Source organism: Pocillopora damicornis, chromosome 2, assembly GCF_964200805.1.
Source record: "Pocillopora damicornis chromosome 2, jaPocDami1.2, whole genome shotgun sequence".
NCBI classification, from domain to species: Eukaryota; Metazoa; Cnidaria; class Anthozoa; order Scleractinia; family Pocilloporidae; genus Pocillopora; species Pocillopora damicornis.
In genome coordinates, this window is record NC_142671.1 from 15,563,351 (window position 1) to 15,589,180 (window position 25,830).

The window sequence follows — 25,830 nt, forward strand, 5'->3', positions numbered from 1 at the left end:
GCAAAAAAAGCGAAGTTCTTCGAACAAAGGCAGAGGTGAACTCGTATAGAGGTAAACTTGAGCCCCTTCTACTCCGAGAAAAACCTTCGAAAAATTTACACGATGAACTGGTAAGAGAGGAAGCTCGGGAATTCACAGGAACTCTATGCACATGAAACCTTCATGTCACCTGTCTTTTATCGTGGGTTTTCATTGTTACCGAATTGCAGACATTGTAACCAATAGAGAATTATCTTTGTAAATTAACTTTGAATGCAATCCAAACGTGATCACCAAAATCGCTACCTTTTTGGAGGCGCAGGTTGTTGAGACGAATAAGTCGTAACACATTCTAAACCATAGCAATAGTTTATTTACAGCCTTGCAAAAAAATTTTGATTTGTACATTAGAGCCCTATCGAATTCTTAACACTCCTAAATTATCTAAAGCCTTTATACTATCGGATAGTATTGAATTGGAAAAACGTCAGAAAGTGATATTATAGGTTTAAAATGCTCAGTTGGTTAATCGTTTGGCTGGTTCAAGGTGCATTTGAATTCGGTTTCGCAAAACTTTTTAAAGTGCTTAACTTTAATAAAAAGGCCAGCTTACATCTTTTCATAGCCTGTTAGTAATTAACCTGCGATTAAGATACCTCCAAAGGTTTCTTATGCAGGTCGCCTCATCAGTAGGAAAAGAATAAAATTTAACAGTACTTTCGTTGGTCAAAACCATACGTTTCCTTGCAGTTTTAAATCAACGGGAGGGAGGGGGGGAGGGGGGTGCTAAATAATAACTTCAAGACTACGTTTAAAGCCTCAGGTGCATACAAAATATGCTTTTGAAGTAAAAGATTTTCTTAAAGACGGGGCACGCCTTTCACCGTCTCAACTTATATGGGAACTTTGATCAATTGGGAAAAAATGTGAATACTTATAGCCCATTCACACCAGCGAAAGAAATTTAGTCAAACCAGGTTTAACTGAATAAAAACCAAAATCTGAGCACTGAAAAAACTGAATTTTTCAAAAGTTTCTAATAGTCGCTAACTTGCATTTTTAATGTACTAAATTTAAAGTCGACAAACATCGGTGTCAGCAGCTTCTGTGAAAAACAAATTTAGACGTGTTTAACAAAACAGCCCTAAAACATGTTTAATCTTTGGTGTGAATGGGGTATTAGTTACCGTCCAAGAATGTTATATGAAGGGTGCCACGAGCGGGTAACCAACGCAGTTGATAAGGAACGAAAACAAGTAGAGTTGACGTAATTTTCGCCAATCTAAGATGGCATCCTTACGTTGCACGTACAAAAGACGAAGAAACAGACGAATTTGGAAACGTGTGAATATAAACACTCCTCAAGTGAGCGGTACAACCGTTTGACTGTTTTCACTCGGCAGATTTCCCTCATTTGGGTCAACCAAGCAGAGCCTATAATGATTGAAACGGTCGTCCGCAAGACATTTCGCCTGAGCCTGTAAGCAAAGAATAAAATTCTTACAATACAGTTTAAATTTAAGAAACGTTAGGGCCAAACAGTACTACAACACTGAACTAGAACAATGTACTTTTCATGGTTGTCTGTCAATGACCATTTTGCAGTAAGTACATCTATTTGCTCTCTTCCCTAAGTTTTGAGGTAAGACTAAGAGACACCGAATGACAAATCTCCTTAACTACTCAGAAAAGAAAGGATATTCAATCGACATCTGCAGGGACAGTGATATGAAGAAAGGCCTTTCAATTTAGTAAACATTTGGTCGTGAGACTCTGAAACTTTAAACATCGAGGACTTAGGATTTCTTTTTATACATATGATGCAAAGTTTGTTTTGAACCCATGAAATTCTTCGATGTCACTGTTCAGTTCGGAAGACCTTGCTTTAACAGTTTGTTGAGTGTCTTTCCGCAACAATTTGTGTTTTAGATAGATTCATTATTGTGTTTAATCACGAGTCAAAAGTGGACGATGCTCACACTCTTTTAAGGTCGGAAGAAACATTTAACTAAGATCCAACCAAAGAATCCAAAATGAACACAGGCTGCTATACCCACCCACTCGTCCCCTGAGATAAGTTCATTCAAAATTGATTTGTTTGTCAACTTGCTACCATTCTCTCTTCATCTGATCCCTGAGGCGCACAGAATCCGTAAAGATGAATGGCCTCGGCAACAAGGTTGTTTGGTGCAAAGCTTGAGATTTGACTATATCTCTGAGAAATTTTCAGCCGAGCAAAAGAGGATGAAACTAATTTGGGAAGGCATTGGTTTTGCTTCACCTCGCTCTTTGATTGGTCTGTAAAATTCGTGCCCACCTCGCAACCGGTCAAATGATAAACCAAAACCAAATGCTACTTAGCTACTTGCGTTTTCCCGTCCTTGAGGAAATAGGCTTGTTCTTACTTTGCGTTCTCAGTGGCTTTTTGTGAGATACATGGGTTTGAGTACACAATGATAGCAATAAAGGATAATAATTCATCCATAAGCAAAAGTTTACGGTATTTTCAACAGTACCTTGAACATTAAATCTATAATGGTGGTGTCCTGACAATTCAATCACTAAATCTTCCTCAGTCGGCTCAACTAAGTCGGCGCTAAAGAGTTGATGAAAACGGTTACCTACGTGTGATGTCGCTTCGGTCTGTAGGAGAAACAAGAACAAAACTTGTTTCCAAAAAGTAGACTCCATGTTGTCAATAATAGACCAAAAATCATATCAAAGTATGAGGAAAAAATAAAAAAAAAATGAGCCGAACACACAGCAGGCGTGTGTCACTAATGGTCTTTCCGTCTTCTATGACCCATTACCGAATATAAAATTTATTTTATTTGTCTATTTATTGAAATTGTTCAAGAACATTAATCCAAATTATAGTAGCAAGGAGCTTGTGCCCCGCTGACTAGGAACTCAGTATATTATGACGCATTTCATTATTACATTATTACGCCACTTTACCGAGGCATATTAGGGTAAAAGATTATGAAAAACTTAGTACAGTATTTCACTGTAGACCAGGAAAAATTCGGATGGAAAGTGTGTATCATACGTCTAACCACGTATGTTATCCGCGCCTATAGCATTTTTAAGCATCGTTTAACGTGTGTATGTGTATGACTGTAAATCTCCCGGAAGTATCGGCTAAAATCAACGTCTGTTACACCAGTCAGTTCAAAATGATATTAATAGGAGTAGGCAGCCATCGTCCTCCTTTTTTGTTACACATGCTATTTGTTGGTGATTATTTTAAAAATTAAAATTCTGACAAATTGCTATCAAACGGTTCAACTCAATAAACTGGTCTAAAAACGCTTTGATAACAAATAGTGATATACAGGAGAGGTTAATTTGTAAAAAATGCGCTCTGATAAGCTGTGCACATGAGCGAGGACTCACGCGAAGGAACTGCCCTTCCACGTACATTAAGGATCTTTCCACATCTGACCATCTGACATCGCAAAGTGGTGGAATTCGACTGGTGATTTTTCTCTAACATATTTTGGTGGAGGTATGATAAGCAACTGTCCCAGCAACTGACCCAATTACAACGAAAAAACCAACAAACAAACAAAATCGCCAAATGATGAGCAAATTTTAGATTTTTTTGGTCAAACTCACCTCAAGCGTCCGCATTCCATCGTTTTGTCTCATTCTTTGCTGTTTCGTCTCCCATTGACTGATAAATGCCTATGAAAGTATGATCAAACTCTCAAACTTTCTCAGCAACTCCAAAAGCAAAACCTTTCTTTTGAAGTTCCCACTTAATTGGGTAATTAAAAATACCAAATCGTTTCAAATCAATGACTTCGAAAAGTCAAAAACCTATGGAAAGTGTATTTTCACTGAACCCATGATAAAGATATCGCCACTGACTGGATACCTCTAAAACAATAACATAGCAAGAAAAGCTGACCGATCATTTTCAACGTACTCGACTTTCGTTTCAATCTGTCATCACCCTAGGAGTGCATTGCATCTGATTTCTCCTTACAACATCACTCCTGAATCAAACACTAAGGTAATGAGATGAAATTATCATCAACAAAAGAAGCTCTTGATTGTTGAAAGGCTATTAAGGGTAAATAGAAATATACGCGGAGAAAGCCAAGGAAGCAGACTTACCTCGAGAATTAAGGCAATAAACAGATTAATGATGAGAATAACTGAGATAAGATACCAGGCAACAAAATATAGTTGTGACCAACTGAAAGAAAAAAATTGAGTAAAGTTTAAAGTACAACGATACAGCTTGTACCCCTGTCTATAAAATTTTGACGTGTAAAGAAGCTGTTGTAACTACGCATGGTGCGAAAAAAACCCAACAGAGTTGAATTTGTACATCCCTTAATTCCATAGATAATTGCCGACGAGGATATTGACAGGAAGAAGAAAGGTTAACTTACCTACTCACGACTGCGGCGTACTCTTTAAGAAATACATGCCAATTGTTCACTACCATCAGATCCCACAGTACAACCAAAGCTGCCTGTAGATAAATGAACAAAACATGTTGAAAAAACCTTCACCTAACATGAGAGGGGGTAAGTTCCTTACGGGATAATTTGGTTTTAAATTGGCCACCGTGAAGAGTTTCCGAAGCTGACGTTCTGAGCGTTAGCCCTTCGTCAGAGAGAAAGTTTCTTTACACATGTTTTCTTGTGAACCTATCTTAATGTGTTTACTGCCATTCTGAGTTTCAAATTAACAAAACGCCGGGAAAGAGGCCCGCTGGATACTTGCATTCAGATTGCAGGCGCCAACGTCCAAATTTCAGTCGCGTTGGCGACCAACTGTTAGCTTGTAGATTTGGAAGCTCAGTATTTCGAAGTAGTTGAGTAACTGATTGTTTTTGTGCTTTGAGGTGACGGCAGAAGTTTTTTTTATAAAAAAAAGTGAGCATTACCCCAAAATCGTCGAAATTGTTGGCGTAGTACTGCAACTGGTCAAAAGAACCACACTTTTGAGAAAGAATTCTGAGAATTGAAACAAAACACCGGTCAAAACACACCTAATGCAGGGCGTGAAATTGCGCCTAATACAGGCGCCTATGCGACTAAATTTTTCACTTGGCGACCAAATCCTGAAAGTTAATTGCCAAATTGGCGACTAGAACGTTTCATCATAACCTTACCAAGAGATATAGTGAATTAAAAAGATTTGCAAAGATAAATCCGCGGCAAACTTTCTCATTAAGTTTGTTTCTAAAACGTAGAACGTGCTTCTCGATCGATAACTAGACGCCATCTTGGATTTAGATGAGCCTGAACGTTGTATATCATCCATCCTAGTGTCCACTTTGTAGCACGTTAAAGATCTTTTCCCTAACTTAATTTTGGAGGGTCTATCTAGAACTCTGACAGCGTAAAGAAAGATTTTGTTTGTCTTTGAAAATGGCGACCAACTTTTTTTGAATTGGCTACCACTTTGAAGAATTTAGGAGCCAAGTGGCTATCAGAAAAAAAAGTTAATTTCACGCCCTGTAATGCTGTACAGTATATCGTAACCTTTAACAACCAACACCTAATTCCTCGTATCGTCTGGACTACAGTTCTTAAAATTAAAGTTGGGAGCGTTAGTGGTCAAACCACCTTGGTTGATGTATCTAGTTATTCTCAACGCCTGTTTGCTTAGAAGTATACTAATATCCTGGGGAAATTCTACTAATTGGTAAATCTTGAGAATTTACTAAGGTTAAACTTACAATCAATTGAAACAACTTACCTTGTTTTTTCAGCACCGACAGCTGACGGACTGGTCACGCCTTCGAAGAGCATCATTCCCAATATGGCAAACACATAATAAGAGGCCTGTAACGAGATAAGCCACTGTCACAAGGAACCCAACGCTTGTTCTTAAAACGTGTTTAGTCAGCTTTGAATGCTTTGAGAGGACCTTTCTGACTATTTAAACAATAATGGGAAAACCCATCTTTTCTAGGGGCAATGAGAAGCAAACCCGGAAAAACAATTAGTCATGACAGCTTCATCTGAAGCTTGCCATCTAAGCAATATTTTGCTTGCAGCTATTTCTTATTTTTATGCTGCAACTGTTTGTCGTTTGAGGTTACAATTTCAGTGGAGATGAGAATTATTTGTGAGTTTCTTTCAACTTGCAAGCAAAAGATATTCTACATACCACTATAATGCCCCCAAAAGGCCGCAAGTGTTTTAATAATTTTATCAGTGTTTCAACAATGAGGGAAAGAGACTGAAAAGGAAACAAAACACAAAACATAAGAGAAGATGTGAAAGTATCAACATCAGTAATAAGACTAACTCTTAATTGAGTGACAAAAGTAGTTGGCACGCCTCTCCTCACTATGTGGTCGACAACCCTCTACTCAACATAATAACCTGAAATCTTGTCATTCGTCTCTACTAAGTTACTTGAAAGCCTTCCCCCCCCCCCACCTCCCCTCCCCCTTCCCCTCAAACAATGGAGCATTTTGTCAACATCAGGCGACATTGAAAAGGAGCTGGGAGAGAGATTACTTTTAAAAGTAGTAGAGCGTGCACAGACTTTTGCCACTCAACGTAGTTTATAGGTCTAACAATTGCGCAATAATGCCGCCAATGGTGCATAGAAAATTAAGTCATCATCGCTCAACTTCCAGGAATTTTCTTAGTGAGACAAAATAATTTTCCTCCTTTTTCGTCTACAATCAAGTCTTAAATTGCCATGACTCTTTTGAACAGTACACAACGCGGGAATAGCTTCGGCAGCCCCGTCAAGCACCAAAATCGTGCTGCTTACACGATGAAGGAGTTAAGGGTCTTACATTGATGTTCATTGATTAACAAAATGCAAACTGAGTAATAAAGAGATAAACTGTCGTACCTTGATGCTAGGAACTATTCTCAAAAGTCTGAAGATAATCAACATATTGATTACTCGTATCATGTTCGCTAAGGAGAAGATACTTTCTAGATTGTGTAGAGGTTGACTACTTGATGAGCTGAGAGCGAAAAGGAAAAAAAACCTTTTAAAGTTCAATTTATGGTATTGAGTATTTTCAACTTTCTATGACTAAAACAGACTGTTGATGAGGCTTTTCCAACGACTCAAAGACATACCAACCCTGCATTTACTCCAAGAGAAAGATATGTAACGAAGAAGCAGAGAAAAGCCACGCAACACAGCAAAAAAGCAATACAGAAATAAAATTCGAGGAAGACGTGGAAACTGTGTATCATAACGTTTTTACTTACCTCGAGAAAGGAGGGCCAAAGATAGAGACATGGACAATCTCAAGGGCCTGAAGCGCAAACAATAGCAGTTCGCCTTCAATCAACTGAATAGTACCAACTGATTATTCAAAACAGACATGAAGATCTTAAGAAAAAATATTCGGCTCACTCGACTACATTTCACTTTTTATGTCCTTTTCTCACCCTCCAAACTGCCGTATTCTTAGTCCAAAGGATTAAGAACAACATCGTAAATTCTTTGCAAAATAATTCTGACAACGCTGACTAAGAGCGCTTAACCCTTCATCTTAAGATCAGAATGCATATTCTCCATACATTTCCTAGGGTGCTCACAAGGTGAATATTCTTGAGACCTTAATGTGTGATTGGGTATTGAAAGGAGAAATTTGAAGCAGCATAGACACTCTTAAGGGTCAAAAGGTTAAGTACACTTGATGAAATAAAATAAATATATATATATACATACCACCAATAAGAGGGTAACAACACCACAATAGATATCAACCTGTGGAAAAAAAGCAATCAGTTCTTTACTTCCAAAGTAAACTCCCAGTACCAGTTGTCACAAACATCTTAAGATCTTAAAGTCTTTCACACTTATAATGCATCCTAACCGGGCGTAACAAATACGGGCTCACAATTTTTATCAGTAAAATATGTACTTATTGACTGAGTGGGAGGGCGGACGGGAAAATATTTGTCTGGAGGTCATGATGCCCGACCAGACTTAGTCAATAAGTATTTGATCATACGAACACTAAGTGTTAGAAATTACGAAAATTTTGTTTCAAACCAAATACGATCGACGGGCGCACACAAGACAACCACAAAAAAAAAAAGATTCTACAATAAGAACTTTTCCTTTGTTTTTTCGCGGCAGAACAAGAAATTCACGAAAAACACGAATTTTTTTAACTCCTTTCTTTTTTTTCCCTTAAGTTTTTGCGACAAAGCCGTGTGAAACTGGGCCAGACGGTTTTTTTGGTACCGACCCACGTCAACCCGTGTGGCCCTGTACACGCCAGCTTTCAGTATTAAGAGGCTTTAAGAAATGTTGCGCATAAAAATTCCTTATCCTTAAATGTCCTCACTTACCAAGGATGAACGATATCTTTGCCAACCAATAGCCCACAGTTTTACGATCTAGCAAAAAAAGACAATAATTTAAAGACAGAGGGTCAGCCTAGAAAACTCTGCGACTTTTTGAGGAAAACAAAACAAATGTAAACTAGGATGCTAAACATGGACTCTGTTGACATTCTGTGAAAAATCACTATTGTAACACAACATCGGGTTTCCTTTCACTCCCCACCCCCCCCCCCCTTTATCCAAAAGGATAATAAAATAAAAGTAAGAAAGACACTCACACACCAAAAAAAACGGTTTAAAAGATGGAAATTTTCAGTGAGAAAGCAATGACCTTTTGATACCATAGTAGGCAAATTAAGGCTACGTTACTGCCTCATGTATCATCAACAATAATGACCAATAATTTTAAAACTGAAGGCAAATTACTAAAATCGGAATGCAAAATGCTTAACTGGACCTTAAAATACTAAAGCATCTTCTATTTGGCAACACAGATCTAATGTAATTCGGTTAATTTTGAGACCAGTATTTGATGATATACAACTGTTTTACCTGTTCAATAGTATAGTATAGCACGAAAAAGAAGTTAACAATCTGCAGAATAAAAAAACAACGGAGACACAATGATCATTAGAAATGTGAGAAACTTCGAGCGTCAAAAATTAATCAATCTCCAATTTCAGATTGTCACAATTCAGTGTAAATGTTTACCAGGGAAAGTAGGTTTTTCTAGTATAAAATGTACATGTAAATACTTCATTGCTATTCAGGTATTATATGTACGAATAAGAAAGTATGTGGTAGAGAGCCAGCACTACAGAGTTCTTTTTTTTATACAGCGAGTTAAACTTACGATAACCTATATAACCTTAACAAAACTATACAAATTATAGTCAATATACTTTTTTCTGGTACAAGGCTACTTTGTTTTTCTTACGCAACTATTTGCTGAAAATCCGTTCCAGAAATATTACTTACTGATAAATGAGAGTTGTTTGTTTTCCAAGTCTTGTCGTATTCAAAGTCCAGAAGGATCTAAAAAGAAAAAAAGAGAGAAGAAGGAAAAAAACTTTTCTAAGAGCTGGTGCAAAACCTTCCACCTCTTCGGAAAAAAAAATTAATTTCTCCAGGATAATAAGATACATGAAAAAATTACTCAGTTCTGATTGGTTAAGATAAATGCAGTTTTCAGGTAATTCAGAGCAGAAGAGGTTTAATTCAGTGCAAAGAAGTAACAAACCAGACACTCTGATTGGTCAATAATCAAAGAAACTCACAGATAGCTTGGATGTCGCAACATTTGGTGGATACGCTGAAAATTTGCGAGCGAAACAATTGCCGGCGTTTTAAGTAAGTTTTATTTCGCCACAACAAAAACAATACAGCAGCTGAAAAACAGCTCTAACAACGAAAACACTGTAAAAGGCAGTGCTCTTTGGTTGTCGGTTTGGAGAAAGTAGTGTTTAGAGAAGGGAACTTCCAAGGAAATCGAGAGTTACGAGCCGACCCAGCTCAACACTTTGCTCGAGCGACCCTACGCCGAAATTAAAAACGAACATGGTTAAGGATTCCATTTCATCGAAAGTGATTTGGACACAGACTGAACAATTCCTTGAACTATTTAGCCGGACTCTGAGCTTCATTGTGCCTTAAAGATGTGAAAATATCATTGTATATTTTTGTTGTGATGGTACGCGGTTGTTTTGACCGAACGCACGATTTGGATAAATTATTTTTGCACTTGATGCGCGCGCTTCGCTTATGCATAATTATGATGAGCTATCTCGTATTTTTTCATGTATATTATTAATACGTAATCACATGATTTTTCTTGTGCAATTTGGAATAAATAAGCACTTGTTAATTTTTTCAAAGACCGCAAATTGTACTCGCCCACTTGTTAGTCTTTGAAAAAATTTATTCGTGCTTATTTATTCTATATTGCACGAGAAATCAAGTGATTACCTATACTAACTGCACTAGGCTGCCATTTTGGTACACTAATACTTGAATAATTAAGGGTGCGAGCGGGAGGTTAAAATCTTTAGATCCGTGAGGTCATGAAACTAAAACAGTCTTACAATTCCGGTGATTGCTCTTAGTACTCTTCACACGTTTAACAATGACCTAAAATTTGTGTAGGGTGTAACAAGCGGTGTTTACTTCTCCTCGTGGGTAGAGTGCAAGAATCAAATCTGATGACTGAAAATTTCAAGTCAATGACACTAAAATTAATCAAAAATTCACGGTATGAATTGGTGGTATTTTCAAACAAATGCACGACTGGACGTTGGGGAAATATTCATAAACAAATTTATGTCGGAAACTCTCCTAAAGGGCCGAGACAACACTGGGCTGAAAGGAATTTTCACGTTTTTCATATAAAATATTTACAAGTTACAACATGATTTCTGGTGATATTTGTTGTATATAAGTACTCGTAAATTCTTCAAAGACTAGAAATTGCACAAGCCCTACGGACTCGTGTAATTTTTTGTCTTTGAAAAATTTACTCGTGCTTATTAACAACAAATTGCACTCGAAATCATTACCTATACATTGCGAAGTGAAACGAGAGGCAGTGAAACGAGTGCTGAAGGAAAAGAACATTAAGAAAATGGCGGAAAAAAAATCGAAAATGAGAACACTCATTTATCATTAACCCACAATCAATTTAATTAATTTGACAGTCCAAGGTAGAGAGGCAGGTGATTGAGGAATGATAAGCAAATACGCACGCACGCACGAACTATGTGCGCACGTAAGTACGTATGCATGTACGTAAGCACGTACGTGCGCACTCACTAACTTACTAACTCACAACCTGTGCCCTTGCTTCATACACTTACAGAACACTTACAGAAACAAGAAGCACGTTAACCCCAGACATTAAATCCCCGGCGTAGTCAAAACATCTGCTAGATACAATAATTTGAATCTTTCTCAGCAGAGGATTCTCCACGTAACTCATGGGAGGTCTAATTCGACGTCTGGTTACTTGGTCAAGTGCGTCAAACAAGTCTTGAAATTGCTTCGCATCAAGGTGACCTGTGGTGTTTTTAGCCAGGCGCTTAAAAGACAAGAAATAAAACAGCAAAAGTTGTAAATATCACCGAGAAAAGGAAAAAGAATCGCTAGCATTAAATTACATATGAGAAGGACTATAAAGTTTGCAGACGATCTTCAGATGATTATCGCCCTACCGATCAAATCGCATGGCGGACCATTGACAACCAAGGATATAAATAATGGTAATTGAACTGCACAGCACAGCGCAAGTTCGATTTGAAATCACAAGTATGATTTCAGACCAAAATTGCACGACACAAGGTTCAATTACCACTTTGTTACATCCATTTTGAAATCGCCCAAGTACGACTTGGTCAGTTCAAATATTTTATTGATGCAGTACTGAGCTAGTTTGAAATTAAATTCATCCATTTTTAGGGGGGGGGGGGGGGGGAACAAGAGTTTTGGAAACAAAGGTTGCAAAATTTGCCACATGTTACTCTTTGTCTTTCATTTTCCTGCAATTACATTGGTTACTTTAAACAAGCCTTGAAATCTGATTGGTTGTTTTGTTTTCAGTGTAGCCTCCTCATTGGCTGGAAAAATGGTGCGATTTAAAGCAAAAAAAATGGTGTGATTCATGAATAAATCGCACCAATTAGAGCCAATCAGATTACAGGGACCACCAGTGATTTCAAAATGGGTGCAATAAAACAAGGAACCAGGTAGAAGTTGAAACAAAGTGCAAGTGACCGGCACCAAGCGCAGGAATATGGATGCAAGTCAGTGAATCAAGAGCCGACCGAGTCCTTTTTTTTTGGCATCTGACTGATCAAAAAAGCCCTTAGGCGTCTAGTAACACACTTAAGCCTTGCACTCCTGGGAGTGACTAGCATCTAATTTCTCCTTACAATACCCTTCCTGAATCACACATTAAGGTCGCGAGAATAAAGGAAATGGTAACCAACTAGAGTAGCTTTTGATTTCTGACCAGATTCTCCTTGTCAGCACATTAAGAAATGTATACAGAAAAGTATGGAGAATGTGCACTCTGGTGTTTGGGTGTAAAGAGTTTAGTGAGTCTACAGCCAAAGAAATGCCGTATTTGTTTCCTCTGTGTAGCAAATAGCAGAGAATCATCGTTTCCCCCGGTCAATAGAAGCCTTTGACTTTTTACAGGGCGAAACAACTCCTTACCAACAATACGACTTGACTGGCTCTTCTGCCAATGTTTGCCTTTTCGATGACCGTTTTGGCGTCAGCTGTGCTTACATGTCCTCTGTAAAAATTATTAGACGAGAACACAAACAATTACTTATTGGTGCAAATGACACTGATATGCATAAAAATCACTTTAAAACTACAACATTGATTGGTCATCAGAAAAAAATGTAAAAACATTTGCATGTTATACTGACTTTAGGCACTTGCATTCTTAATATTTTTCTCATTTAGCCAATGAACATTGCACAAAAAGTTATTTTTCTAAGGGCAACGTTTTCGCGGCCAATTCGCGTCAAAAACTGTTTGCTACTTACAATGGCACATCGCCATCTTGATCTTGAATTTTAAGAAGAACCTCAAATGCAGCTCTGATTCCAACTCTTCGACGAAAAAAACTTGCTTGAAGCGAACTCTGGAGGAAAATTCAATCGTGTAACTAAAGCTTTGAAACCCTAATAGCCATTGAATATCAGAAGAGCTAAATATTTATAAATTCATTACACTAATAACCTAGTATTACCAGCTAACAAAAAAAAGTTTGAGGCAAGTATTTTGTTTCTTTCCCTAAAGACAATAGATAATATGTTGAGGTGCATTTCACGTTACCGCTATCCAGTGGATGCGGCATCCAATCAGGCTGAATCCATCAAACTCTGAACAGTTTCCACCGCAGATTCAATGAAGGTAAAAAGAGAGTTTTGTTCTAATGACTAGGCTCATGTCATGCCGCACAAATAAACAAAGAAACCGTGTGCGCGCGTGCGACATGAGTATACCAATAAGAAAAGACAAATAGGCAATTATACAGGCAATTAAAGAGCAGACTTACGGTCAGGTATCCTCTAAACTGGTTATATATGACAGCCGTTAACATATTCAAGAAGAAGTAAAGACCTATATTAAAGAAAAGAGGAATTATGGTATAGTATTGAAGAAATTTAAAACTTGTTTAAAGGGGGTAAGTTTCTAAAAAAACTGTGGTGCTGCGTCGGTGGGAGAGTATAACAGGGTAATTTAGTATTATCAACTGAGTAGATAAAACTAAATTATCCTTTTCAATAGCGTTGTTTAACAGCGTGTCAACGCAATGTGCACTGTTGACACAGAACAGACCAGACTGAGCACATTTAGATAGTACTGCGTTGAAATTGGACAACGTCGGACAAAAATGAGAGACTACTGTTATTGTTATTATAAACCTCCCCTGTGACGTGAAAAATCTTACGTACACAGTCTCTGCCGGGGCGTCAATAATCAGCCTGTAAGTAAACTCGGCGTATCCTCTTCCGATTTTTTTATCTTAGGATCAAAGGAACCTCTCCACAGGGTAGACCCTTCGCACCAAGTCGATTTGCTTGAAAATCCTTGTGAGAGCTGGGAAGGAGTCGCTAACACTTGGACGCGCGAATCGTTTGGCACTCCATTAGATGGACTGGAAAAGGTTAACACAACCTTCAACTCGTCGTTTCAGTTGCCTATTTTAAAGCGCCTACTACTGCCTAATAACAGACGTTCTCATCACTACGTTCGTGAGGGTTACCAAAGTTTGTACAAAGTTTGTAAGTAGTTACTGACGATTGTGGAGCGCAGGGTCACTCGATCAAGAGATGAAACTTGTGAAACATGAACTTCAGCTTAATATCTTTCCTCTAAGTACTCACCAATTATTGTAAAAGTGATGAAAAAAATTGCGTAGAATCTGTTTTTCATGTAAGCAGGCATCATCACTGATTCAAAACAAAGAGAAAACGTCTCAATTAGAAAGTCAACTCAGTCAACCAATCATTCATTTATTTACAAGTAAACCATTCATTTCAAGTCCTCAAGCGAGTAAAAATATATAAAATCCTTCCAAGACGGCTAAGAGTCTGTTTCTCTCTCGTTAAAGTGAAAGAAATATACTTTCTTTAGAAAGTGAAAACGTTTGGGCCTGAAGAGATTGGGGAAGACACGAAAATGGCAGGGCGTGTCTTGGTTGTGTTGTGAGCGAGAAAACTGGACCCAGCCCTTACACGCCATTGATACCGCATCATGCAACCATCCGTTCCTGAGACTATAAGAAGAAAACAAAAAACAGACTACTGGTTATTTAGATCTTTCCCTATTCCAGGTAATCAGTCAGTAAACGGGCGAGAAAGCAACACTGCAATCGTCGTGACTATTGCAACTGGTTGGCAAACTATGCGTCTGGAACGACTAGAAAACAAAATACGCAGTAGAAGATACCAGGCAGCTATGAATTCAACACTGATTGGCCTGGAAAACCCAATAAGTCAGTTATAAGGCTGACAAGGTTGAAATTCAAAAGTACTGAGTAAAAAATATTTCAAAGGTTTCAGAGTAATCTCAAAGAAGTTTTGCTTGAACATGTTATTCTTACCATCTGGGTTATTAGCTGTAGTCAACAGAACCAAAAGACTCCTCAGAGATATTTCCAGCTTTGGGAAAAATTCAGAACCCTCACAAGCTGCACCACTGGCTGAATCATTATTGTGGTCGCTACACGGGTAACTCTGAAATATGAATGCATATTACCTCTTTATGAGCGGCATATGATTTACTACAAGTCACATAACACTTACGCTGAAATGTGCGAATCTATAATTTGACGAGTCAATGTTTGTCAGTTAGAGAGTAATTTAATGGTACTTTACCGCAAGGGTGCTGTTATGTCTTGATGCCTTCCAGTGTGAAGAATATGGCATAACAAGAAAAAAAGAGAGATTAGAGAGTTACATGTAGTCAAAACTATTATAATAACAAAATTTTGAACGTGATTGGTCATCAGCAGCTTGATTTGAGGACACTAAAAGGACAGTGACAAATGAAGATTGTCATAGGACAGCTGGTTGACATTCACTATCACTAAGGAGCAATAAGGATGTGACAGGCAGTCACACAATATTCAGGCCTACAGTATAACAGCTAAAAGTAGGATTTGACAAAGTGACTTACCTGTGGGAACAGAAGCATACCACACATGGCAAAGAACCACAGGTGAAGAAGAAGAAGAAACAGCACACTAAAAACATGAGAGCACACTCAGCTACAATGTAAACTGTAAGTATAAGTAAATATAAAGTCAGACAATGGTTCATACCTGAGAATTTCTGGTACTGTTCTCTTTATTGCATGCAACTGTAGGAGAAATTATTTTGGAAAATATAAAACATCCATGTTTACATGTAGCTTTTAAAGGAAACACACAAAAATTTTGTGTTGAGGAACAAACCAGGTTAGACTATTTTTGAGGGAAGCAATTACTGCAAGGGGTTGTTTCCCAAAACTTAAATGACCAGTTATTCACACAAGGTCTAACCCAAATAGTGGGCCTTACATATTCTCTACAAGAGGTTTACTTTCATAAAATAAACATCCTTCCTTGACACTGTTCACAAAAATAAATGTTCAGATAAAAGATTCAGCTAAATTCAAGATAGTTTAGAAAGCAGTTTTGTTAAACAACAGTTAAACTTAGTTTAAATAACTGGCCCTAAGAATCACAGTGTAAGTATTGCAATGGGGCATAATGTATTGCACAGTTCAGGTTATGGTATATAACCTTCAGGGTATCATGGCCAAGTGATATAAATAATTATAAGGTTCAATTAGAGTCTAGAGGTCCCAGCCAAGTTAAATTGCACATGCTTCCAAGCAAGAGATCTTTCCACCTGTAGTGTCAATTTTGTAACAAAATATCAGTTACTCTGGAGAAAGAATACTTTTGAAATCTGAAATGTATTATTTTAAAATCAATACATAAAATATAAAATAATGAATCCTCAATGTCATCTTGTATATAAGTACCAGGCTGCTCTTTCACTATTTGGGATTTTTTTTTTCAGTTTTATCTTCAGTTTGATTTTTCTCACTAAGCGCTCTAAATCTAACTTACATGTACAACCTTTATCATCACAAAACTTAAAGTTATGGTCAAACCCTCAGGCTGTGCAAAGCATCACTCACCAGTTTTTTCATTAAAGAAGAGTTTTGTATCAGAAAGAATGGTCTGAAAAGGCGGTGAATCCTGACACGCTATTAAAATAACAATGAAATATCAGCAATTTAATATAGACATTTCTGCTAGATAGGTCCTGGAGCAAGTTTGGATTTTGTTTCATTTTTAATACCTTGCCTCACTGGATACTGAAAACCAAAACAAGCAAAACATATTAACTAAAAGTGTGCCACAGTATGCATATTAAAATGGTAGACAAAGTACAAAATAAGCTGCCTAACAGTTATACAATGTCTCATCTACTCATTTTCAGAATCATGCTCTCCCAGATTAATAACTCACCAGTTTACAGCCTGAACTGAGTGAGATAAAAACATCTATGAAGGAGATTATGAGTACCCCACAATATGACAGAAGCCATCTGTTCTTGATGACTTCCTGTCTTCCCAGCACATGACCCTGAAAATCAGAAGTAAACCAGAATTTAGAATAAATTCAATTAAGTAGTATAAATATAGACCTATCTTAAATTCACTTGTCAAATAATTGAATAACAAATGTTGCAGCTACTAGAATATTGCTAGAACAAGCACATTGTGCATCTATATGAGAAATTGCCATCTAAAAATTTTTGTGGATCTTTGTGTAGGATCTTGAGAATGTTCATTAAAATAAATGACATTTAATGCTCTGGACAGCTTAAAACCTTCAAAGATGTTTAGCTATGGATACTTTTTTTTTTAATTTGGATCAAATTTTCAATTGATATCAGAGATACATGCTTACAATATTTCAACACCATAATTGTAAAGCTACAAGCCTGAGGGTCATGCATGAAATCAGTAAAATCTAACTTTGCTATAGATTAATTGAAATGATCAGTAATAAAAAGAAATGCAAGTAGTGAAAAAAGACACACAACCAACTCAAAACTGTTTACATAAAAGTTAAATAATCAAATGTAGACCAAAATTAGAAAATTAAATCCCAGTAGAGATCCTACCATACTTTGAGACCTAAAGGATCCTTAAAATAATTATAATCTTAGAGAGTATCAAGAATTTTGATGTTAATAAAACTGTAATGGGAAGACAACCAAGTCAAAGACAACCAACCTTGACAACCAAGTCAAAGACAAAACAAAGAAGGAAGATGATTTCAAAACTCTCTGTGACTCCACAAGGAGGGTTAGGTCTCTTTCCACGAAACCGAGGATCAGATGATAGCCTTGAAATGAAACAAAGATTGCAGACAAATGATTCAATATTAAACACACACTTTTATGTCATATTGCATTTGACGTCTATCTCAATTTTATTCATTTTCATCCTTGGCTTGAATTTCAATCTCCTCTGTTTTTGAAAACAGTAATGAAAGAAAATGAGTTTGAAACAAAGCGAAGTCAAATTTAAACAGGGGGAAATTTATTAAGGAATTACCCAGATCAAGAATTTTGTGCTCTCTAGCCCAGGTTGAGAACCTTGTCAAGATCTTTTATGATCATGAAAGATCTTGGATGATCTTGTCAAGATCTTTATCTTGGAAGGATCTTGCCAAGATCTTGGCAAGTTGAGACCACTAAAAGATCTTGCTAAGATCTTACCATGTAAGATAGTAAAAAATCTTGCCAAGATCATTCCCTTGCAAACTGAATTCCCAGTTTTCTGGAAATTCCTAGGAATTCCTAGGAATTCTCAAAAATTCCCAATTATGCAAATGACCCTTGCAAACTGAATTCCCAGTTTTCTGGGAATTTCTGGGAATTCCTAGGAATTCCTAGGAATTCTCAAAAATTCCCAACTATGCAAATTAACTCTGATTTAAAAAGCTTGGAATTACTGGGAATTTCTGGGAAAGGAAGACTCCAGTTTTGTGAGGACTTGAAATCCCTAGGAATTCCTAGGAATTCTCAGCTTTACAAACTACCTATAATTTAAGAAGTGTGGAACTCTTGGGAATTTCTGGGAATTGAATTTGAGGCAATTTTAATACCCTGAGGTCCACATAAATTCTAAGAAATTCTCAATACCTTGAATGTGAAGGTTTTAAGAAAAAGAGTAATTTCAGAGGCTTAAAACTTTGGCTCAATAAAAGGTATGCTATACAAAACTTACCAAGAGATATACATACATGTACATGTTTATAACTTAAAGATCATGAAATTTATTACTCAAACTAAGTTTTAGTAAATCTTTACATTAATATGGATTTTCTCATGAACCAGCTGTCAGTTATGTTAAATGGAAATTGCCAACTTCCACAATAATTAACAATAATTACATTGTTATATTACTTCCCTAACCTACATTACTGGTTGCCTTTGTTAGAAAACCATGAAACAGTCAAGCTCAGTTGCCTCAAACACTGTCAGAGACTTTTTGTTGACAATACTTTTAGTAGAAATTTCATGCCTTATACAAACAAATTCAACACCTAATTAATCTTTCTTTTTTCATGATTGTTGTTGCTGCTTTTTTTTCAGTTTTTTTGCTCTATTTTCATGACTAATTGCTGTAATTTGTTTTGCTGTTTTTATTCTTACAAAACATTTTTGTAAGAGTTCCAATACTTGTGGATCATCCACACACTTTGCAAACATTTAGCATGCAGACAAGACAGAGGTAGTCAATGTTCCCTTTGAGGAAAAACACCTTTTATATGACGTCTTCAATTTACTTTATTTGAAACTCTGATCTGAAAATATTTGTCAACAAGACTTGTTAGTAGTGAGAAGTACCAACCAAGTTTCCTTTCATAACTTAATTTCTTAAATGTCCCAATCACTGGATCTCCCAAAAAAATATTACATCTTTTTATTTTTGGTGCAAATTACAAGTCCTTCTTTATATAAAAATGAAAAGTGCTAGTCACACTTCAATAATAACAGCTCTTAAGTTTACTTGTTGTTCTTCTCTGTCTGTCAGGTATCAACAAAATTGTTTTATACTTCGGGCAGTGCATAACTATTTGTGGACCAGAGTTCCAACGCACCTCTGTAATCGCATATAGCTACTCCTGTCTCTTGTACAAATGTTTCTCCTTTGTAAGACGCACTCTACTCTGTTGTCAATACTGCTTTAAGTTCAGTGGAAACGACTGACTGAGGAATCGAGATGGCGGTGTTGGAACGTGTTGCTGAACGCTTGCTACGGTCAAGCTGTGTAGATTTAGGTACTAGTACACTCAGGGATCATCTATGTATCTCTTATACTTGCGAATGTGGTATCCTTCTTTTATAAATATGAGGGTAAAAGACGATTTGTAGTCGCATTCAAAACTGTGATTGGCTTGTGTTATTTCTCACCTTTGCCATTAACACAACTCAAGTGAGTTTCGAGTCTTTGTTTCCTCGACAACTTTCGGCCACAAATCGTGCATTTGTAATACGATCGATTCTTGTCGATTATTTCTACATAGAGTGAGCTCACATCTTTATTTATATCACCAAGCTGTCCATCTTCTAGAAGCAGAGAACTGGTCGGAGAAGTCAGAATAAAGTTGGGCGCTTCTCTTAACACTGCAATCGGCAAGTCAGCGGATTCACTTTGCTAGCCAATGACAAGTCCTAAAAGATCCACGTGATCATGCCCGTGATCGGAAACAAAGAAGACTCCATTTGGCGCTCATCTTTGAATGTACTTTTCATCGGTTGATCGCTTTTCTCAACTGTTTTGCTTAATATAACATTTCTAAAGATAGCTATTATTGTGGTTCAATGGGAAAACGAGAATAGCGTGAGTGTTATAAAAGAGAAGAAAGTCGTTGGCGCCGTGGAGTTAAAAGAAGGGACAACAGTTGACATATGGACTGGTAAAAACAAGGGTTGAGTGGCCATCTGTAAAGCTACGGTTTTGAAAGTTTGTGGTGAGTAAAAATTGCGATATTCGTTACGTGATCAAAATCTTATAAAAGAATAGATGTAGCGGGTTGAATTAAGCTTACATAACTCTCGGCGCAACTGAAACTAGAAAAATTCTGAGAATCGAATCGGTCACTTGCATGCCGCAGTTTCTTAAGCTTATGCTTTACAATGAAATAAACCTATCAGTAAGGTTTCAAGATTCCTCTAGTCACGTTTGGGAACATTCAAGATTCATAACAAACCTTAGTACATAAAGAAGCCCTCCTTGGTAAAAACAAAATAATGTATTCAGCCCTTTTTTAGTAAAATCCATGAGAGAGATGTACTAACTCCAATATAAAAGTCACTCAATAAGATTTCTCAATTTGAGAATCCAATGAATGCCCTTTTCCTCATAGCCATCTTAAAAGCCTGGTCTGAGCTTTAAACATACATATTTTAATATATTATTTTTTTTCAAATTCAGATGTCAAGGAATCCAGATACAAAATGGTCAAGGTTCTTGTTGACAACCTCATTCAAGGCCAACTCATTGTGAGCCCAGGAAAAAAAATACAAACAGTACAAACAGCAGCTAAGTTTGCAGTTTAGGATAACTTCATTCTAATTTATTGTTACAGTTACAACAAGATTTTAATAAAAAAAATCAATTTTATTTGTCTGTAATTAGCCCCTTCACTCCCAAGAATATAACTATATAAATATAACTTAAGATAAATTGTATTTTATGGAAGAGAATCAACAGATTTTATTCACAATTTGTGTCAAACCAAATTTAATGATTGATTAGAACTATTTTATATGAATAGCTGTAATTGAGGATTAATCCATATGAAGTTTTCAAGAAAAGAAAAATAAATCAAATTCCATCCTAATATTACCACACATTGATGTTAGTAATTAATCAAAAATATTTTACATGTAAGCCTTAATTAAGCTTCTAAATAAATTTTATTGAATACTTGAATTTTAGCTGGGTTTTTTTAATTTAAAGTACTTATTTTATATCATTAGCCTCAAATTTTTGCTTAAAATTCCCAGTAATTCTTAAACATTCCTAAAAATTCCCAAAAATTCCCAGAAATTCCCAGAAATTCCTAGGAATTTTTTAGATTTACAGCTTTTCAGGGAAAGTCATCGGTTCTCTGAGTTGGAATTCCTAGGAATTCCTAGGAATTCCAAGTCCTGTTGGCTATAAACTTGGAATTTCTGGGAATTTTTGGGAATTTCTAGGAATTTCTAGGTTTTTAGAACCAGAGTTGTTATGGTTGGGAATTCCTAGGAATTCCCAGTCTGAATTTACTGTGAAAATTCACACCTTTATTCCTAGGAATTCCTAGGAATTCCAAAAGCCATTTCGCAAGGGTTGTAAGATCTTGTCAAGATCTTACCATGATCCTGCATGATTTTACAAAAATTTTGATCAGATCATAACCAAGATCTTGACAAGATCATTAAAAGATCTTGTCAAGATCTTAGCAAGATCTTAAAAATATCTTTCCAAGATCATTGAAAGATCTTGTCAAGATCTTAGCAAGATCCTGCAGCTTCTTGCAGGATCTTGTCCAAGATCTTACATGATCTTACCAAAGGTCTTGCCAAGATTTTATCAAAGATCTTGCCATGATTTCACCAAGATCTTGTCCAGATCTTACCAAGGTTTTCAACCTGGGAGCTTCTTTGAGTTGATATATTTTCCAATAACATCTGCATGTAGCACAGAGATAACAAAACTGAAAATCTCTTTTATCAGTTGTACATAGAAGTAATAAACAATCTGGCCCAATCTACATGTGTTTTTATGTTTAATCTAAACAAATATGCAGCACAAATAACTTAGAAAATTCTGTAAGTCTGCTTGCTAATCGGAGAGTGTTTACTTTTAAAATTTGTTCCAAAGAATGCTATGTGAAGTATGTTAGGCATTATCAGATACACATACAAGTACAAAGACACAAATACTTACGTCAAAGAAGAAGGCTTTTCTACAAATGCCAGCATCAAGTAGAGGAAGATGATAAATGTGTATCCCCTGTAACACAAATTAGATCATATTTTTTTAATGGAAATATCAGTCCACTTCCATATATCTAATTAGAATATCAGTCTGTACAAGATAACTCTTAGGCTAGGGATAAATTTAAAATTCCATCAATTAATAAACTAATTCAAAAAAAATTATTTCTAACAGCATCTTGGATTTTTTAAAAACTAAAAAGAAAAAATGGCAAACTGAAAAATCACTGCTAAGTCAAGTAATAACACAAAAATTGGCAATGTATTGCTCAAATGTTTTTGCCCTTAAAGGATTGAAATTGGTCAAATTAATTATAAGTTTAAGAATTTGTCTCTCCACAGACACTCATTAGTTCAGCAAAAAATAGGCCATTTTTAGCCACATGTAAACCTCTGCTTACTTCCAGTTGACTGGAAGTAATCATGGTGGATGGGAACAAATTTATGTAGATCTCAACTATTAAACTTTCAAGGATATTGTATTTGCTGCTCAGCTATTAAAAATTTAAAATCAAAGAATATCTATGGCCAGCTCGTGCATAAAGTACTTAATTTTGGGATGAAACATGATTGTGAAATTGTAATTATTGGTGTTGCAGCAGCCATGCAAGGTTGCTCTGATCTCAAAAGCCATGCTTCTGAAAAATCAGAGAGAGAACCAGAAGTTCTTTTTGACTGATTGAAGTTAAAGATTTTGGCAATGAATTCCTCAGATTTTCTTTCGTCAGAAAAGCACAGGATTATTTTTCTCCTCTGCTGATCAATCCAACTGCCAGTGTTTACCTAAGATAATTGAATTCAATCACGGTTCTTGTTTTATATCAGATCATAAACAATCAAAGCTATTCTCAGTATTAGGTTTGTGCCCAAACGCAACAAGTTTTTGTTCACTTGGAACTACTCCAATATGCTTTCATGCTCTAGCGACTTTGGGACAACAAATCACCTCAGTGTCTACATCTTAGTGAGTAACTTGTTTCGATATTAGAATCCCTGAAAAACTCATTTGCACGAGTTAAAAATAAATGTTCTAATCCCACATCATAAAACAGTACTCCATTCACTGTATATAGATGTTAGCAGTACAGTCAAACCTTGATTGTCCACACCTTGATAATCTGGATTTCTCAATTATTCAGACTTTTTCTCTCATCCCAGTTTTGTCATGAATATTTAGAAGTCATGATCAAGATTTGTAACCATATTCTTCAAAACTAGAGCATTAAAAAGTGAAATAAAGGCATGTTTGTTTCACTTTCAAAAAGCAAAAGTATGTGTCGTAACTAGTGAAGAACATTTGAATGAGGTCTGATTGGCTTAGACTTGCTTTGTTGCTAAGTGAGATTTCACACTCTATTGGCTCGTTCAGTGTGGTATGCAAGATAAACAAGCTACACAGCATCACAAATGTTTATTCACGATCATCATGTCCTTGATTTGTAAATGTTTTGTCTCACAATTAAATGTTACTTTCTTAATTTCCTCAGTTTTTGTTCCTCATTAATGTTCATGTTCTTGATTATCCAGACCCTCGATTATCCAGACAGTATTTCATCTAGTCCTAACTAGTCTGGATAATCAAGGTTTGACTGTAGTTTAAAATGAGTAACTTTCATCTATATTATCTACATTATCTACTTTCTCTAGAAAATATAATTCTGCTTACCATCTGACAGGTTTGCTGTAGTACCACCTGTACATCCACAGTGACTTGCTGTCAACTTTGTGGTTAATTGATCTATACTATAAAAAGACATGGAAAGGATTTGGATTTGCATGTACATAGAGATACATAATAAGGGTTATTTATCATGCCACTCATACAGTGACATGTGTCCTATTTAACCCTTTAACTCCCTGATCAAATTTTTAATTCTCCTTATTGTCAACCATAAAATCATAATTCTTATAATGTTACTTCAGAGAATTTAGCATTGGATTGACTAATTATTCCCAAATTGAAAGCTTACTGGCTGAGTACTGTTGAGCTGGATGGAAAAATATTTTGCCCTCAGTCTTCAGGGATGTACATCTCTGTGCTTGGTATATACAGTACATCATATCGTCACAAGCCAAATAATTCTCATCTGCCCCTTCAATAACTACACAGTTAAGATCCCAGAATGTTAATGACAAGAGGTTTAATGGAGAAATCTGAAGGACACCATTGAACAGTTAAGACAGAGCTGCTTTTTTATGATTTATAGCACAAATTTCTCCTTTTTTACAAATAAAGGAATAAATTTAAAACCAGTTCACAGCTAATGCTCACCCCCTAGCAAAACCCTAAATCTCACCTTCTTGGTTGAAGGAAAGATGTTCTCCACATCTCTGGAAAACAACCCAGTACAAAGGCATGATATTTGATAGAGGATCCTACAAGGTGGTTTTCTCTCTAATTGTTTCTTGAGGGAGGGGGAGAAAGGGGCAAATTTTGTTTTATCATTTGACCACTAAAAGAGTTATGCCTTCCTTGACCTTAACAGTATAAAATACATGAAGAGGTGAGGGATATGGAGAAGTTAATCACTATCCCCATCCACTACTTCCTAGTAATTTGTTGTTGCTCCAGGCCTCTCCCTTCTGGACTACGAAAATTCTTCTTATTTCCCTACAACTGGCCAAACCAAAATTAGGAAACACAATGACAATGAACTAACAACAGAATTGGAGATGGCCTCATTACCTGTGCTGCATCTTCTACAAACACAGCTGCCTGGTTAATTGCATGTCCTGATATGTCTAAAGAAAGATGAACAATATAAATACAATCAATTTTCAACCCAGATTTCGGCTTAAAAGTACAATCTAATGCAAAATAAATCATGCACTCCTTTAATTTTTATTAAATTGAACACTGGGCTAACAATCAGCGAAAGGATAGCGTCGATGGCATTGAATTGAGGGATTATACATAACCTCTTCAAATGAGTTTTGACTCGTTGTTGGACAAATATATATATTACAAGACCTTTAGGAAACCATCATCATAGAAAGGACTAATATGTAGTATTTTAGGCTTTTAAAGTCGATTTTTGACTTAAATGCATTCAAGATAGCATTCTTGGAGTCAAATCGTCAATGTTGCAAATTAAGAATCGCCAGTGCTAATCGATAATATGAGACAAAGCACTTCTGTTCCCAATCTATCGAGGTTTGATTTTCCACAATTATGAGTAAAAACTCGCAGAATGATCACAAATACTTTACCAGCGTCATTAATTAAAAAACTTTGGATATTCTGCACCTCCATTTGTTCCATTTCACGATCGAATGAAATTGTATTCGTCGCAGTCCCGAAAGCTTCGACCTTGGGAAACACGGGGTGGGGGACTACTGCTGACCATTTGCGGTGTTTACCGTCATAATCAAGCAAAACACGGAGTGGGGGACTACTGCTGACCATTTGCAGTGTTTCCGTCAATCAGGGATGCAAGGGTAAGGAACTTTGAGATCGGGACCAGCAAAGCTTTTCACAGAATCAA

The 25,830-nt window shown here is 36.4% G+C and overlaps 1 protein-coding gene and 1 long non-coding RNA gene across 5 annotated transcripts; one reads left to right on the forward strand and one right to left on the reverse strand.

Annotated features, from left to right (window-relative positions):
• Positions 1-332: 332 nt before the first annotated feature.
• LOC113677245 (two pore channel protein 2) lies at positions 333-25,693 on the reverse strand. Of its 4 annotated transcripts, none has more exons than XM_027194021.2 (30): positions 25,556-25,693; positions 25,032-25,087; positions 24,012-24,088; positions 22,296-22,361; positions 17,583-17,694; positions 16,810-16,926; positions 16,476-16,544; positions 15,610-15,647; positions 15,465-15,531; positions 15,164-15,190; positions 14,890-15,022; positions 14,171-14,236; positions 13,339-13,403; positions 12,824-12,921; positions 12,483-12,564; positions 11,137-11,346; positions 9,255-9,311; positions 8,829-8,870; positions 8,283-8,330; positions 7,654-7,692; positions 7,188-7,234; positions 6,817-6,934; positions 6,115-6,186; positions 5,701-5,786; positions 4,883-4,952; positions 4,383-4,465; positions 4,102-4,183; positions 3,598-3,666; positions 2,496-2,622; positions 333-1,457 (listed from the first exon to the last, which is right to left on the reverse strand). In XM_027194021.2, exons 1-30 carry the CDS (start codon positions 25,605-25,607, stop codon positions 1,414-1,416), a joined length of 2,319 nt encoding a protein of 772 aa, XP_027049822.2. In that variant the 5' UTR covers positions 25,608-25,693; the 3' UTR covers positions 333-1,413. The 4 variants fall into 4 exon arrangements, with proteins under 4 accessions (XP_027049822.2, XP_089052725.1, XP_089052727.1 ...); XM_089196599.1 differs by having other exon boundaries at positions 24,012-24,083; positions 25,556-25,664; XM_089196601.1 differs by having other exon boundaries at positions 25,593-25,659.
• On the forward strand, positions 20,066-21,188 carry LOC149050050 (uncharacterized). The gene is made up of 2 exons (XR_016183709.1): positions 20,066-20,331; positions 20,796-21,188. It is a non-coding gene; the product is annotated as an uncharacterized LOC149050050 (long non-coding RNA).
• Positions 25,694-25,830: the final 137 nt, after the last annotated feature.